This window comes from Zootoca vivipara, chromosome Z (assembly GCF_963506605.1).
Source record: "Zootoca vivipara chromosome Z, rZooViv1.1, whole genome shotgun sequence".
Lineage (NCBI taxonomy): Eukaryota > Metazoa > Chordata > Lepidosauria > Squamata > Lacertidae > Zootoca > Zootoca vivipara.
In genome coordinates, this window is record NC_083294.1 from 12,978,784 (window position 1) to 12,996,910 (window position 18,127).

At 41.7% G+C, this 18,127-nt stretch overlaps 1 protein-coding gene across 1 annotated transcript in view; it reads right to left on the reverse strand.

The window, feature by feature from the left end:
- Window positions 1–18,127, reverse strand: part of MED27 (mediator complex subunit 27) — a 178,874-nt gene that overhangs the window by 109,015 nt on the left and 51,732 nt on the right. The window contains exon 3 of the mRNA XM_035112590.2: window positions 715–845. Within this exon, the coding sequence (XP_034968481.1) occupies window positions 715–845 (131 nt within the window). The remainder of the gene's footprint in view (window positions 1–714; window positions 846–18,127) is intronic.

Sequence of the window (18,127 nt, forward strand, 5' to 3'; positions counted from 1 at the left end):
TTCCCATCTCCATGTGATCCAAAGCATCCTCAAAAACTTAAAAGCAGAAGTTGTCCCGTTCCTCATCTCGAGAACTTTTACCATCAAAGACTGGACTGGAACTACAAGTCCCAGGAACCTCACCAGAAAAGCAATGCTCTGTATATATTTCCTTTTCAGAGGACATCTGATCAGCAAAAATCCAGTGTGACTTAAGGCTGATATGCCTGAAGGTCTACCATCTTTGCCTTCTCTTGCCCCAAGCTGAATTTTAGGGTGGGGTGGGTCTTGGGTTTTCCACAACCTTTCAGGGAAAGTGCTGGATGATCCTAAACACATTCCAATGTTTTTGAAAGCTCCCTAAAAATCATTTAAGATTGCCAAGGTGCCTGGGTGTTTCCAGAAATTCTTTTTTTTCTTTGTAGAATTTAGGGATAAAAATAGTGAATTACATACAGAAGAGCAGCAGGTAGACACATATTGAACTTAAGTAAGTAAACTTGGCAGAACAGCTTTTACACTCCACCCTCCTCTCTCATTCTTTTAAAAAATGTATTTAAATAGAAAGTCCCAGAATGATATTGTACTGCAATTCTCTCTCTCTCTCTCTCTCTCTCTCTCTCTCTCTCTCTCTCTCTCTCTCTCTCTCTCTCTCTCCTTTTCTCTTCTTCTCTTCTCTTCTCTTCCTCCCTGCCCCCCTCACACACACACTACACGTTTAGTACCGGTACTTACTGAGGTGGAAGCACTAGGGTGGTAGGCTGGGCTTTCGGTCTCCGCTTGGCAGACACCCCCATTTGGTTGGCTGACCGTTTCAAAGACTGCTGATTCAGAAGACCAGATGCCAGCCCCGCATGGTACTGCAACTAGAAAAGAGGGAGAGAGGATATGGAATCAGTTAATAACCCTTCTCTTTGAAACATTTCATAAGTTTGGACTTTACATGCTACACATACATGATTGAGCCCAGAACCAAAACGTTTCCTTCAACAAAAGCACAGCTTGTGCCATTCTAAGTTCTTCCTTTATAAAGCACAGTGGCGGTGACAGGGGTGGGGGTGGTGGGTATGATGATCATTTACTGCAAACACTCCTACACTTGTCTGGAGGTTACAGCACTTTCACAAGTGTGAACATGCCTGGGATATCAGCTGTCAGGTTAGGAGATGGCAATGAAATATTTCACAAGTATCTATCCAAATGCTCTTCATGCTTTTCACAGAGAGAGTCATCAAAAGACAGTTCAGGATTCTTACACTGTAAAAGTCAATTCTTTTATTCTTAGACAATGAACCCACAGCTGGCATTGACAAGACACAGGGGAGCTCTACAGCTGAAAATAACCTAGGTTCTAGAAAGCAAAAATCCAACTATATTGGACTAAGCCATGCATTCCGCCTATCCAACCAGCCCAGCTTTATGATACAGGATTATACAGCTACCTGGCATAGATTTGCTACAAGTATTAATTATTTTGGATAGAATAAATTTGAAAAAAAGAAAAGACATCTCAAGAATTTTCTGAGGGCTAGTGGTAGCCTGCTGCAGCAAAACCCACAAAGTCTCCGGGGGTGCATTAAAAGCTAACAAATTTATTAGAATGTATATTGTCATGGATTAGAGTCCACCACCTCAGATGCTTGAAGTGGTATAAGAGGGGAGACAGGTGATCATATAGGGTTTAATTGGCACAGGACTCAGTAGGACAACCAAGTTGAGGGGAAGAAGCACTTAAAAACACAAGATAAAGGCCAATCCAAAATGGCACCACCACTTTGCTAAATTATCAATGGGACCTGCCAAAAATGCTGTGTTCACCTAAATGGTGATCACTGTAGTCAAACTGAGAGAAAAGAAGTCCAGGCGAACTTTTAGTTTTACTTTATATTCTCTGCTATAGGCAAAATCGCTTACCTCACTAGGAAGATGGGGAAAATAAAACTAAACAGGTAATAGAGAAATAGCAAACAAGCAAACTGTGAGGGGTAAATCAAAGTAAAAACGGGGACAGTAAGCACCGCAAAGTAAACAGAAGAGGACAGCTGAAAATAAAAGAAAAACAGTACCACCACCAAAATGTGAAATTACACTACAGAAAGACTAACAAAGCTAAGAATCCTGAGAAACTCAGTTGGTCCCAACCTAATCCAGTCTTAGAGGGGGTTGGTCTGGGGTATGGGATGGCTCCTTGCCCTGGAGAGGAGGCAGAAGATTGATAGGCCTCTGCCTAATCCACTCAAAGGGAAGTGCCATCCCACATGTTAGCAATGTCTTCCAGCATACTCTGGCAAACTTTGGAGTTTCCTGAGCCCACCAATACCAACACTCTAGGTACTCAGTGACCCAATCTCTGGATCCAATCCTGTCAGCGGTGAGTCCACAATTAGAAGGAGTGACAGTGTTCTCCATAAGCTAAAGTAACAAACTAATCAGGGGAATGTGCACTGTACCTTTGCTGCCACAACCATCTGAGCATGGCCAACTTCCTTTCTGGCAGTATTTTACGTGCCAATGGGGGGGGGAAATAACTCCCTCCCTTGTGCTGCTCTTTGCAAAATGCTTAGCAGAGCTGGACATCTTAAAGGCCTTCTGGTCCCAAATTTTGAGAAAACCATGCCAATTACGAGTCTACTTTCTGCAGATCACTGCACATTTCTTGCCTAGAGAGCTCAATCATATAAGGAAATAAGGGCTGGGTATTTGACTGGTCCAAAGAAAATTAATTGATTGGTCAAGTTTCAGAACATTTTGTACAACACAAAAAATCCCACAACAACCAAAATCAGTTATGATACTTTGCAGGTCACTCTTATTTAATCACAAAAGATAGACATTTGAAATAATGACATTAAATAACTGTACCATTAAAGTAATTGATAAGTTCTAATATGGTTACCTTCCTTAAAAAAAAAGTTATCCAAGGGGACAAAGGAAGATGGACAAAGCTGAACAGAAACATTAAGGAGAAGATATACAAAATCATGCATTTCATATACAGTATAGCAGCAGAGTTGTGAGACCAAGTACCGTAAGCCTGTCGATCCAATGTGTCCCAAATAGCCAGGGGCTTGTTGGATCCCATCAAGGGTTCATCAAGTTCAGCACTATGCTTTGAACAGGTGCCTCCGGGAAGCAAGGTGTGTTATTATCCAGCACCTGTTATTCAGAGTTACAGTGGTACCTCAACTTACGAAGACGATCCGTTCCACGGCCGTCTTCGTAAGTCTAGGTTTTCAGATGTCGAAGCGGTGCTTTGGCGCATGTGCCAAGCGCGCGCGGAGAAAAGACTTCCGGGGGTTGTCGACTTCAGAAGTCGAAACCTTCAGAAGTCAAAGCGTTTGGTTGTCGAGGTATGACTGTATATTGTATCTCTGATATGGTCCTATTAAGTCAAGGGTGGAAGTTGTGGCCCCCGAGATGTTGCTGTATTAAACATCATCCGTAACCATGTGCTGTCGGCCAGGGTTGATTGGAGTTGGGAGTTTTCAGAAAACACTCTACAAATTAATAACACCATCTAGCAAAGAGCAAACTGTCTGTGTTTAGAACATCCATTCTGCATCATAACAACTTTCTGATTTTCTTGACCCATGTACCATGTGATCTAGACAATGATACAAAGATGTATAGCATTCTTAATAGAAGTGGAGTTACTCTCTGCTAGAGAGGACTGGGTATCATTTCACTCTAGCATGCTCATCTTAGGCCAATGAATTTTGCTAAAATTTATTTTTCTCCCACAGATTCCTTAAATAAAAATCAATGAATGCAAGGGACAGTACATGTTTGAAAGACAATGTTTCAAAATGTCAAGCAATCCCATTTTCAATCTTTGCTACTAGAATTTGCAGTGAGAGCAATATGCACCACCTTTTCATGGAATTAAAGGCACCGCTAACTTGGCAAGAGACCCTTTTCTGACTGTATACACTTACCCTTCCCTTCCTTTCATGACATCTTATTAAGACCAATGCAAGCTCAGCCATTTAGACCCTGGCGGCACCAGTCTGGAAGAGGAAGGCTTGTTATAGACCAAGCAACACAGGATGGGGTGCCTTCGCCCAATTTAGAAGTGTGCACAATGGATATGGCACAAACATCTGCACTAATCAGAGCTAGATTTTGAATTGTGCCATTTAAAAAGGGGTGGGGGTAAGGTCCCATGCTGAAACTACCTTGTAGGATTTCTGCTTTGGAGGGCGTTATCTGAAAGCATTGTGATTTTTTTAAATAAAAAAAATGTATTATTATTCAAAACCAGAACACGTTTTTTGCCTTTGAAGGCCAAGTCTTTCTGATTAAACTGTGTTTGTTAATTGCATGTAATACAGGCACTCCTGCCCACCTAATTCTGCTTCCAGGAACAGAGATCCGACTGTCAAGATCTATAAGGGCCCATTAAATATTTACCAAACCATCTTTATAATGGGAGAAAAGGTCAAAGTTAATAAAACTGACAGGCAGCTCCTGTCCAACCTGATTTATACATTATTTAAGCACCATATACTGTATTTCACAGAACAGACTCCTTTTTTCCCCAAGCTGGAAACATTTTCTTAGCTTTCAGGTCTAAAGGAGGAACCAAGATAACTAATATGGTACATAAAACATATGATTTAATCTCTGCAAGATTAGCAGAGATATTTAGACTTGGCAATGTTTCTAATCATGGACACTGAAGGATTTCCATGAAATCCATTCATGGCACAAGGCCCTATCTCCAGTGCTATCATATTTAATAGGCAGAGGTCTATGGTTCAGTTCTGTCTGACCATCATTTGGCATGATGCCAGAATTGCCTAGCGTATGTTATCAGCTGGCAAACCAGAAGTAGATTGTAGCCTCAATCGAATGCAATGCCAAACCATAGTTTAGTGTTATTTGAATGAACTGCAGTGTGTGTTTCTCCCTCCTCTGCCAGCATGACTAGGAAACAGAAGTTTGGGAGTTTTTGTACCAGTTTTAAGACTATTTGCAGCTTGTTGTGCCATCAAAACATAAACTTGCTTCTCAGTATCACCTTCAGGACTGGAAAGTCCACAGGCTGCAAAAACTTCAACAAGATTATCCATGGAGGACTTCTGGTGTGACAAAATGGCGATCAACACAAAAATGATGATCGTCTGCTGAACAAGGAGCCATTTGCACCACTGCTGTTCCTGCTGCCGCTGTATTGGGGTAACAGGCAGAACTGCAAAGGCTGTCAGAGCCGGGTAGGAGCGTGGTGTGGGCCCGGGAGAGCGAAGCGCCAGCCTAGTGGGACTGCTGAGTAGGGCCTGGTCGGAGGCTCGGTGCATGCCACAGAGCTTAGCCCCTGTGTTCCCATCCCACTCTGCACACCAGTCGCTGACCATAATATCCATTGCACTGGGTCATCCTTGTGAACCATGGGTTTTCCTTGCAGACCTGCCTCGTAGTGTTGGACTGTGATCAAATAATAGTCATAGGTAAGAACTTCAACTGCAACAAATGCAAGGCCATGCTGCTTCTGGAGAGAACCTTTGGAAGACTAACTTGAGGTAGAACTAGTTACAGGTAGGTAGCCGTGTTGGTCTGAGTCGAAGCAAAATAAAAAAATTCCTTCAGTAGCACCTTAAAGACCAACTAAGTTTATATTTTGGTATGAGCTTTCGTGTGCATGCACACTTCTTCAGATACACTGGTAGAACATTCACTTTGCTGGACGTTGAAGAAAACATGGTTTCTGGTGTTATTATGGCATCTTCTTACATCTGTACAAGGAATGAAACATTCTCCTGGATGATTACCCAGATTTCCCTTGGCCAGTTGATGTGAAAAATACAATGTCAGTGCTAGGTAAGCAGGCGGACCAGCCACCTTTTGCACTCTGAAATAATAATAATAATAATAATAATAATAATTACTACTGTACTTTGTTAGGCATAGATAATCAGAAGTGCTTTAGGCCAATTCATTTGGGCCTAGTTACCTTCATGTTACCTATGCCCCAGACCTCTGAGACTATTCCTGTAACTATGCAAATTGGAACTACTGCAACTGTTTACTTCCACTTGTTTCTAACATATCACTCCAAGCCCCTATACAGCGCAACAAGTGAGAAAAGTGTTCATCTTCCATGCCCTATTTCTGCAGCTACTCAATGGCAAAGGAACTGGTGGTGCGTTGAGACTGTCAGCTCTTGACCACTGTAATGGAATTTGGGTTAGCAGCTCAGTATTCTCAAAAGAGACAGGGGGTAAAAAAGCCAACACTGAGTGAAACCAACTGCATTTCTTTGCTACTCTGCAAGCCAGATCATGTTCAACAAACCATGGTTAAAACAAACTACCGTATGTCTTGGTGTTGTGTTTGATTGCTGCTAAGTATAAGAATCAGGCTTTCATTAGTTGCCCTGTAAAATCTATATGTAAAAAAGCTGTGCTGTGCTCATGGATGGCTTTATAATCTGTGCTGTTTTGTATATCAGCTTTATCAGAACAGGAAAAAGGATGCCACTTTCCTTCCTGGGAAGTTTAAGTGTTCCATACTCACCTTCTACCAATCTATTTTCTGTTATAACTCAATTCACACAAATAGTAAGCCCTGTTTAGAAGGTATTCCAATCATTCTTGACTCAGCCCTGGATTCTTAACTACTGAAACTGCTTTTGGCTCCCTGCCTGCAGTGCAGGCCAACAACTCTCCCATGTACATTTCAATGCATCTTCTCCCCCTGCCCTTTCATCTCCAAGAAATAGTCAAGTCAATTATCTATTATACCATCTCCTCTCAAAGGGACTGATAAGACAGGAGCTAAGACTGAAGCTCTTACATGGAGCAATTTAAGGGTTGTCTTTAAACATATTCTTCCAATAAAAACCAACCACACGTCCTGCCATCTTTCTATAGTGCCAATGTCAGACACTGCTATTATCTCCCTCAAACTGCTGTCAACAATGGATTCCATCTTGCTTGCAAAATGCTAAGCAGCAAAACACTCTCAGATTAAAATGTGTCTTATACTTTCCATCTCTGAATGCTGTCATTCTAAATCAGCTGCAGCAACCTGGATTCCCTAAGATCTGGATACCTTATTAAAGTTCCCTCCTGGAAAACATTCTGTCTTGAGGAATTCCAAGCGCCTGCTAAACCTTCTATTGGTACCATAGCAGCACAAAGTGGCTTTTAAAGAAAAGCATTTAGAATAATCTCACATGATAAACAATGTTTTAAATGTTAGTATGTATTTATTATTCTAAATATATCTACCCCTTATCCACCCGTACATTGCTGGGTTTTTAAATATGTGACACAGCTGAGATCTACACAGATGAAGGCATTTCTCAATGCTCTGCGGGAGTCTTCTCACTAAGGCAGGAAATCAGCTGCCCAGACACCTCTGCTAAAAACAAACAAGGAAGCAGTTTGCTGTAAGGTGCCTGGAAGCAAAGACCACAGGGAAGATAAAAATCCTGCATCAAACACACCATGCACACAAAATATACTGCAAGCTCATTGAATCCTCTGTTCTCCCAAAAAACATACAATCTAGAAAGAAGAGATTTGGGGAAGTTTAGGTGGGGGAGGATTCATAGACTGGGAGAAGTGGAAGATATTCATTCTATTCTCCATCAAGAAAGCAGATTAGAGATACCCAGGGAACCAGATTAGGAATGCCCAGGACACCAATTGGTATTTCATTAGTAAAGTTCTTCCTTCACACTTTGAGGAATACTTAAGAGCATATCAGGCAGGTCTATGAGCCTTGTCACGATTCTGCAGCAGAGTAGGAAAAGTGCAGAATTCAGCTCATGAGAAACCAATTTTTCTTTTTAAAAAGGAAGCATGTTTTGGGTGGGTTTTTATTACATGTAGATCAGGGGTGTCAAACTCAAATTCATCGGGGGCCGCATCAGCAGTTTGGTCACCCTCAAAGGGCCGGTTGTGTCTGTAGGACTATGTGTCTACTCTTTATTATCATAAATTATTGTCACTGCATTCAATTATTACTGTTTTTTGTAATAAGGTAAGCTCATTCCCGCCCCCACGCGGATCACATTCCTGCGTCGTGGCGCGTGTGTGGGAGGGGATGTAAACTAGGGAAATTTGAACAAAAGGTGGGGATTGACGGCTTCCGGGGGGGGGGGCTCAACTAAACCTTCGGCAGGAAGGAGAAAGCCACTGCTGGGATTAAAAACCTGCAGATGGAAAGAGGGCTTCCCTCTCCTGCCCTGCGCACACCCAAACCCGGCTAGGCAGGATGCCACACGCTGCAACCCACCCCATGCTTTGGAGAGGGGCAGGAACATGCGGTGCAGCGCCAACTCCCTGCTTTGCTTTTGCATCCTCCCTCCTCAGCGCCAGAGTCCCTTCCCCTCGCGCTGAGGGAGGGCAGCGGATTTCCCGAGAAGGAAGGCGGCGGCGGCAGCCCCAGCGGACGTGCATCTTCACCTCAGAGCTGCTCTTCCCCCCCACCCGCGCTGTTGTCATCTTCGCCGCCGCCTCTCCCTACCGGGACTGCAGGCAGAGGAGGCTTGAAAACCTCCCCCCCCCAAAAAAATTTCCCCTCCCACCTACTCAAACCGCGAGGCGACTCCATCTGGAGCCCTACATCACGAGGGGCTGAGAGGAGGCAGCGGCAGAGCGGGAAGAGCAGGAACCCGTGCCGCCGCCGTCGCCTCCCTCCCGGCCGCCCCCCGGGGAGCAGCTCCGCCGGAACTGAGCAAAAGCCAGGCATCCTCCCAAGTGTCTATGAGGAGAAAACGGGTGAAGAGGGAAGAGAAACCCGGCTCCATCAAGAGAGCGGCTGTTGCGCTTCGCCTACTTCCCCCTCAGGCTCACTCCGCGTCCCTTTTGCCCGCTCGCTCACCCACCTCCCGGATGCAGCCGAGGAGAGGAAGGGAAGCGGCGGGCGGCGGCTCCCCAGTGCCGCCTCACTCGCTCTCGGAGACAACAGCAAAGCCCGCCAAAAAAAATTCCAGCGCTGCTCCGTCCCGGCACCAACTTTGCCGGCGGCGCCTGTAGGGCTTTCCTACCTCCTCGGCGGGCTTCCTCCTCCTCCTCCTGCATCTCACTTCCCCGTCTGGCCGCTGTGCCACCGCCTCCCTCAGCCTCATTCGAAATTGGAATTCCCTGGCCAAGGCCGTCAGCGTGGCTCCAGAGCCCTGGACTCCGCCTGCAGCCCCGCCCCCGGTTTTGACCCTCGGCCAATCGCAGGCTCCAGAACTACTGTCAGCAGCTATTGTCGGCGGCGGCTACGTGGGCCACATGACGAGGTCTGGCGGGCCGGATTAGGCCCCCGGGCCTTGTGTTTGACACCCATGATGTAGATCAACCCAGCACATTGCTATTCTGCTTTTCAGGCAAAATGTTGTTCCTCAGAGCAGCCCACATCAATCAAAAATTCAAGGGAGTGCTGATGACAGACATTGTACATAAATGAAAATGAGCCACAGGTCCTGGTCCTCTGGCTCACAAACTAGGTAGGGGGGAAGGAGACAAGGAAGGGGAACAGAAGAGGGAAGGGGAAGAGAGGGATAAGCTTGACAATACCAGAACAAAAGTGGCAAGTTACGGTATAAACAGGCAATGACAGCCATTTGGCACCTGGCTGATCTTGCTTTGTTAGAAGCAGTTGAAGAACTGAATGACCCTTCTCCTTTATTCTTCCTGGCACCCATTGCCTTGCCTCCCCTTGCTTGATTTTAGCTTCTAACCTCTTTGGGTCAGAGATCATGCACATTAATAGTAATAATAATGATACTTTCTTCCTGAAGAATTATCCGTTAAAACCACCTAAAAACAAACACCTTCATTTAGCAGAAATACGACATCAGAACTCCTTTGGAAATTGCTCCAGATGTAGGTCACAGGACTGTAGTTTGTTTACTGTGGCAGTTTTAATAAAGTTTTGTGTTTGTTTGTTTTTAAAAAAAAATCCCATGAAGATCATGTGAGGTCAAATTGATATTCTGCTTGCATAATTCATGCACTGGAAAAAGTTTGAGCATGCTGATGAATGGTAACACCTGCCTGGAGAAGAACAGGATGTACAGTAAATTCTTCTAAGGACACACTCTTAGTTTGTTACATGGTGCAGAAATCGCTATTGTTAAGAATGTACAACAGGCAAGCTGGCAAACTTTAAGCAGCAGATCAGTAAACTAAAACCATAGCTGATTAATCACCAGGATTACAAGTTCTGGATGCATTTGTTCACTTTCAAGGTTACCTTGGTTCTAACAAGTTTGACTATATTAGGGATATTTATTTATTCCTGTCTACCTTTCCTTTAAGGAGCTCAGGTACATGGTTTATTTTATTACCACAACAATCTTGTTTGGGCAGGTTAGGCTGAGATACAGTAACTGGCCCAAGGTCACCTAATGAACCCCGGCCTGTCACGTCCTAAACAAACACTTCTGATTATCATGCTGGCTCTTTTCTAATGAAAACTAACAGACTATAGGTTGCATCCAGTGTTAGCCATACTCAAGCAAACCCATTTAAAATATATGATTTTTTATATAGATATATGAAATATGAGTAACTGAAATCCATTAATTTCAATGGGTCCACTTAGAGTATAATTTAGCTGGATACAACCCTATACAGTATAGTTAACAGGACATGTTAAAATGCCCCTCTCACACAAACACACGCACAATTACAGCAAACAGAACAAAGAACTGCACATTTAGAACTACACCCTTAAATTACCAATTTTGGGTCATAGCCACCGAATGTAGGGGAAAAAAATGAGCATTGAAATGATGACTTTAAATCAGCAATATGCATAAAGATGTCTAATATGATTAGAGTCAAAGCAAACACACCATGATCTGTCAACTTTCATCCTTGTTAACATGCAAGCCATTACAAGAAAATAAACTGAGCCTAGCATAGGCACATAACATACTGCTTATAATAAATCGTATCAGTATACACATAACATCATTGATCTGTAATCTCTCTTTACAGCCAGAAAAAGCAATCCATTACTCCATCTTAGCTAGTCAACAACATTGTAGGACCACAAATTCAGCAGTCAAACCTATGAGCACCATTACAAAATGCTTTCTTCATCTGTATTCCTTTGTCCTCCATGCTCTGGGGTTGTTGTTGCTTGCCATTCTTTATTTTTTTTTCCTTTTTTGCAATTACTGCTGCTACTAGGCTTTATCTGCAGGTTTTACACTAATTTTGTTTCATGCAGTTTTTAAGAATGTCGTCTGCTCTTTTTTATTCATTTTGTATTGGAATCTGCTAGTTTTAATGGTATTTTATATTGCTTATTCTCTTTGGAATTTTGCTTCTAAAATTGAAAGGTGGGGTACAAATCTTCTAAATAAACTTGAAAAGCAAAACAATGACCAGAGACATCAACTTTCATAAGATTATCACTTCTTCAAACATGACCACAAGAGAGCCACCAGATATGAAGCCATGAGCAAAATTCTATGTTGTTAGATTTTAAAACAAATGCTGCAACAGCCAAGGTAATCAGGCTTTTCCAGCTTTCTGAATGTGCATATGCACAGTTTGCAAATAAGTAGCCAAAGATTACTAGCAGCAATTGTTACTAATTGTTATCTCGAGTTGAGAACTTTGCCCCAGGATGAGAACGGAAATCATGTGCTGGCGGTGCAGCGGCAGCAAGAGGCCCCATTAGAGAAAGCATGCTTATAGTTAAGAATAGTTTCAGGTTAAGAACGGACCTCTGGAACAAATTAAGTTCGTAACTAGAGGTGCCACTGTATTCAGAAGCATTACTACACCCAGTGGTGGAGGCAGAGCACAGCCATCATTGATAGTCCTCTCCTCCACGAATTTGTCTAATCCACATTTAGTGGCTATCACTGCCTCCTGAGGCAGCAAGTTCCATAGCTTAACTAAGTGCTATGTGTATTGGGGGGCAGGTGGTATTTTAGGGCAGATTGCAATCTTAGAGACCACTAGATCAGGCCTGCTGGCTTGCAGTATCATTGCAGAAGCTCAACAGTGATATGCAAGCTTTCCTTTGGGAAATTTGTCCATCTTTGCTGATCTTCACAATGAGCAATACTGTTCAATGGTAGACCACACACTTAAAAGGTCCCATTTTCAACCCTGGCACTTTCCACTTTAACAAGAAGCAGGTGGCAGAGGATGTCAAAGACCTTAGTCTGGCTGGGTTCTTGAAAGAGCTGCTGCAGTCAGACCAATGGTTTTATGCACAGTCTTTCCCATGTTCTAACCCTGATAATTTGCAACACACCAGTTGAAAATGACTAGTCTGACAGTTATAAAAAGGGTGGTGAGGCATTTTCTACTGTTCCCCCTGTACTGTTGAATATTCTTCCCTTTGCTGCTTGTAAAGCAACAGCCACCAGTTGCTTCAGGTGTCTTGCAAAGACTTCTCTTTTTGTTGAAGCTTTATTTTAGGTGACTGAATTCCCTAATTCTTCTTTTATATGCTTTTATATTGCTGTTTTATTGATGTTAGTCTGCATTTCAATTATTTTTATTTTTTAAAATGCACACGGCTTAGGAGATATGAAAAACATTAAGCGGTTTATAAATGTTTTTCAATAAATAAAAGTAACTACAAATTTCTCTAAAACACCCCTCTCCAGTTGCCTGGAAATAAATTGTATTTATCCCCACGAAAACCAGGTGAGTCACTATTTACAATTCTGGTATACAGAAATGGTATTTCAGGATTGGGCAAAAAATGTGTTCCAACAACTCTGGGAAGAAATCTAGTCCCTGCCCCCAGCTCTAATGAGCAAAGGCATGCACTGGAAGAGTCATCTCTCAGGTGAGAGCACACACCACAGAGCCACACTCACAGTGCAGCAGCAAATTTTCTGTCATTTACTACCGGTAGGTGAGAAGAGGATGATGCTAGGAGTGGGTGGGACCAACAAAGTGTAGGATGCTGCTTGCACAGTACTAGTCGAATGTTAACACTGAGCTCCAAGGCCAGAGGTACAACATGGCCTTTATAGTGTAGCATCTAACGAACTATATATTCCCTGGGAAATAAAAGAAAGGCTACTATGACAACTTTTTAAAATCTTCAATATAAAGTGTTCTAGTATATCAGCAACATTCCCACAAGACCCAAAAAAGGGGTTAGGGCTTCAGTTCCAAAATACCACTGCAGAAGCAATAGTACATTGACATGCCCAGGTACTAAGGTAATCTTCAGAGGTTTTCCCCCAGATGTCTGTGCAGGGTGAGAACCAGTGTGTTGTAGTGATTAAGAGTGTGAGACTAGGTTCAAGACCCAGATTCAAAGGACTACTTGGCCAGAAAGTTTAACATGTACCTTTGAGCCAGTTACTATTTTTCAGCCTAAGCAGCCTCACAGCACTACTGCAAGAACAAAAAGGGGATATATGCTGCTTTGAACTATGTATGAAGTTCTGAAACTGTTTTAACTGCTGCCTTAATAATGGTTCTGATCATATATTTTTAACACAGCAATTTTATTCTTCTATTAGAATTACATTGGCTCCTAGTACATTTCTGAGTAAAATTCAAAGTGTTGGTGCTGACCTTTAAAGCCCTAAATAGCTTTGGCCCTGTATACCTGTAGAAGCGTTTCCACCTCCAACACTCAACGTGGACACTGAGATCCAGCTTTGAGAGCCTTCTGGTGCTTCTCTCATTGCAAGAGGTGAGGTTACAGGGAACCAGACGGAGGACCTTTTCAGTAGTGGTGTCGACCCTGTGGAATGCCCTCCCAGCAGACTTCAAACAGATAAACAGCAATGTTATTTTTTTTAAGACATCTGAAGGCAGCCCTGTTCAAGGAAGTTTTTAGTCTGTGAGGTTGTATTGCGTTTTTTCTATTTTTTGTTGGGAGCTGCCCAGAGTGGCTGGGGCAACCCAGTCAGATGGACGGCTTGTTGTTGTTGTTGTTGTTGTTAACAGCTCTGGAAACATGGTTAAAGGTACAGATTTAAACCCCCTGAGAATTTGAGCTTTCTGCTTTTAAAGCAACTTTCTACTGTTTTTGACAAAAGAAAAATAATACCAGAGACATGGAGCACCAAGTAGAAGTAAAGACATCAAGGTTCAGTATTTTCAATAAATAAAAGAAGCAAAAAGGCAAAAGGTCATTTAAGTACCGGTAGTTGGGTCTTTTTGTTTTGAAACCACTTCGTGGTGTAAATACAACTTTGACCCAGTTACAGGTGAAACTCAGAAAATTAGAATATTGTCGAAAAGTGCATTTATTTCAGTAATGTAACTTACTATTTTTTATTTTCTTTTAATTTTTACAAATGCTTTCTTTTGGAAATTCTACAGTAATAAAACAAATAGTTACAATCATATAAAAATAAACAAAAATAAACATCGCTATTACATTTCATTAATTGCATTCCATTTATAATTGACCTGCCTAACAACAAATAATTACAATTACACCAAATAAAGGCTTGACATATCTTGCTTTGCATGTCATGCATCTATCTCCTAGATTGGTTTCACCTTTTAAGTTGCATTCCTGAAATAAATGCACTTTCTGACGATATTCTAATTTTCCAAGTTTCACCTGTATAAGGCAATGCTACTAACTGGATACATGATATGAAAATATCCTTTTTAGTCTATATACAAAGCAATCTCCTCAACACATTTTCATCAATTTTAAAGGTTTTAGGTACTTTTCATCTCAATGGCACATAATGGGTTAGGTCAGTTTTAATGCTCCAACAACATCTAGTAACCAGCATAATATGTGATTCCTTTATGTGAACTGCCCTGAGACCTTCGGGTACAGGGCAGTATAGAAAACAAACAAACAAACAAGCAAATCTTATGAAAGTGTCAAATTTGGCAGGCAGGAATCTGACACAATCTTTTAAATAAGTCCCTCCACAGTAAATTACCTGCAAAATTTTAACTGGCTTGCCCTCTTACTCATTACATGGGATTGGCAGCAGAAGACAAGACTCTTAATAAGAAGCAGGTGTGTAAGATGAGCTCCTGGAGGGCCAGACAGTTTGCAGTTCACACTTAACGACATATAGTTCCATGTCGCCTATGACAACCAGCTGAGCGGTTAAAAATTGTCCATACGTTCCTCAAAGAGTTACACCATGAATGCCTTTTTTAATGCAAACAAAATCCATCAGATTTGATTGATAAAAGTACAGTTTTTTAACTAAAGCTGAAAAAGTGTAGACTGGCAACATTTCCCCCCACTATAATTTGCTTCCTTTGCTTTTTTTTCACTGTAGTGCACATAAATCAAAGTAGTGTTAAAGAGGCCCATATATCACAAAATGGCATTTCAAAACTATTTACAGACTCCATAATATTCTCAACATGAAACAAAAACGTGGCTAGGAAAGATGAGTAAATGAAAAAGGCAACTCAAACATCCAAATGAGGTTAATTAAGTTTGGAAACAGCTCTTCACCAAATGCATGAAGATGTTTAAAAAGAATAATTCTAGCAGTTGGGGTTCCAAGCACACAATACAGTCTACTTTCGGGACAAAAACAGCCACCTGCCTGCTGAAACTATATTTTACCTTCATTTTTAAACAACTGACTATTAACACAAAATGATACTTTTGGAAAAAGTATGAATAATATCATCACTGTGGAAGGAATTCAAGGCTCAACTGCTTTGCCGAATACCAGTACTAAAAAGTTTAAACTGGTGTGCTAATTATTTTGACATGCTTTTCCTAATAGCAGTTAACTTGAATCCTCTCCCCTTAGGGAAGAAATGACAGACTGGATACACTTCACTTTTCCATCCACTGAAGTTATTTGGACACAGATTATAGAAAGATCCAAAAGCATCAATATGATTTGCAACCAACTCCAGAAAAGTACAGTAGTCTAAACTAAAGTGTCTCAAATCACATACTGCACTTGATCCAGCACAGATTTCCCATTACCACAGATTTGAGGAGAAATAGTAACATTTCCAAGGATTCTTACAAGCCTTCCCAGAAATACTGGTATGTCTGCAACCTCACATGGGGGAAGGAATTAGGGAACACCAAGCAAAGGATTAAGAAACCATAACTAAACATGTTATTGCTCCACTGGATTGAGAACAGTATAATCCATACAAACTGCTCGCTAGAAAAAGCAAAGCACATGTGGCTTCCTGAAGAAGAAATAAAGACAATTCTGATGCCTAGAACACATATGGCAACATCTTATCTTTTATGATACCCTCTCTCTCCCTAATTACCCATGGAGAGGAGAAGCCGCAGAATTTACCAGTAATCTGAAGGAAGAATCTACTCCAGTTTTGCCTATTGGCCATGCAGTGTAAATGCAGGCATCTTCATGGAGAAAGGGAAATGTACCACACACAAGCAGTCAGAGTGGCACAGGGCCCAAAATGCTCTGTTAAGTCACAGGTCCACTCTAATTGCTGTGGATCATAGGAAGGGCCTCCACATATTTCGACCAAAACTCCTGGGAAAGGCTGGGCTCAAGCTCTTACAAAGAGAACTACTTGGAACGCACTAGATCTACAACAAATTTATTGTGGAAATTCCATATAATTTCTTTGGAAGAAATACATGGGGGGGGGGGACGACGACTATTAACAAAGGTTTTCTTATTTTATATTTTATAACCAAGAGAGCATACATGCCCAAATTTCTCCTGATCCCTTTAACCTGCAGGGAAGTTGGAAGATGGCAGTACTAGTGATGTGAATTTTGCTGTTCCAAATTTTCCAGAAAACCTTCCTCTAAAAACTACTAATCTGCATAGGGTAATTTGCATAAGAACAACTTATGGTGCCCTAGAAAGTGATCTAAATTGACGTTTACTGTACTTGTCTTTAGCAAGCAAATCTTTCTAAAGTACCCCATGTTAATTTTTGACCTGAAATATTTGACCTGAAATATTTGAGGCGCAAAACTAAAGTACAGTGGTACCTCGGTTTATGAACACAATTGGTTCTGGAAGTCTGTTCATAAACTGAAGCGTTCATAAACTGAAGCGAACTTTCCCATTGAAAGTAATGGAAAGTGAATTAATCCGTTCCAGGTGGTCCGCGGAGTAAGCGTTCATAAACTGAAGCAAACTTTCCCATTGAAAGTAATGGAAAGTGGATTAATCCGTTCCAGACGGGTCCGCGGAGTACTTAAACTGAAGCGTTCATAAACTGAAGCATGGGTGTAATTGGTTCCGGAAGTCTGTTCATAAACTGAAGCAAACTTTCCCATTGAAAGTAATGGAAAATGAATTAATCCGTTCCAGATGGGTCTGCAGTGTTCATAAACCGAAAATTCATAAACCGAGGTGTTCATAAACCGAGGTTCCACAGTTAATGTGGTTTACATCTTATATTATGTAGACATTTTAATTGAAATACTTGTAAAATTTTAAAGATAATTTGCATTGTTCAAATTTTAAAGGAGCAAAGCATAGGTACCGGTACAGAAACTATGGGCACACTAATAAATTTTAGTTACTGTGCATGGAATTTTGTGTTATATGCTGACTCACATACTTGTTGAGGATTTATCCAATGGAAGTTTCTTCTAGTCCCTAATATGGATTTTGGATTTTCTTCTCATGGGCTAACACAGCTGTAGCAGAATCGGGGAACCTGGTTCAGATACTGCTGGACTGCAACTCTCATCACCCCTGATCCTGCTGACTGGGGTATTGTTGGGGACTGGAGTCCCAGAACATCTGGAAGACCACAGCTGCCTCATACCTGTTTTAAAGTGTCACATTTGACCACAATTTAAAAGCTATTTTTAACCAGAGAAGTCTGGAACCTTCTGCTTGGACTTACACAGGGTGGGGCGGTGGTAAACTCACATGATGGAACTTTAGCGTGAAGAGCAAAATAGGTTATCATCTTACAGTTGAGTAAGGAGACATAAAAGCCTATATACACATAATGATATTTTTCTTGTTCAGACTTTGTTTCCAAAGTGAGCGTTTAAAAAGAAATGCATGCATTAAACAAACCCTACAGCATTAAAGATGGAAAGAAATGGGGGAGGGGAATAGCACCTATATGAATAAGGGGACCAAAGAAATGGTGTGGGGGGTGAGGGCATTCTTTTTCACCTGTACCTGTTGTCAGATTGCGACAACTGATTTTTATTTCTAGTTTTGCTGCAATAATTAAAATGTTTTTACAATAGCAGATGCCTTCCCTCCCACACGTCAATTAATTTGCAAATGCACTCAGGTTATAGA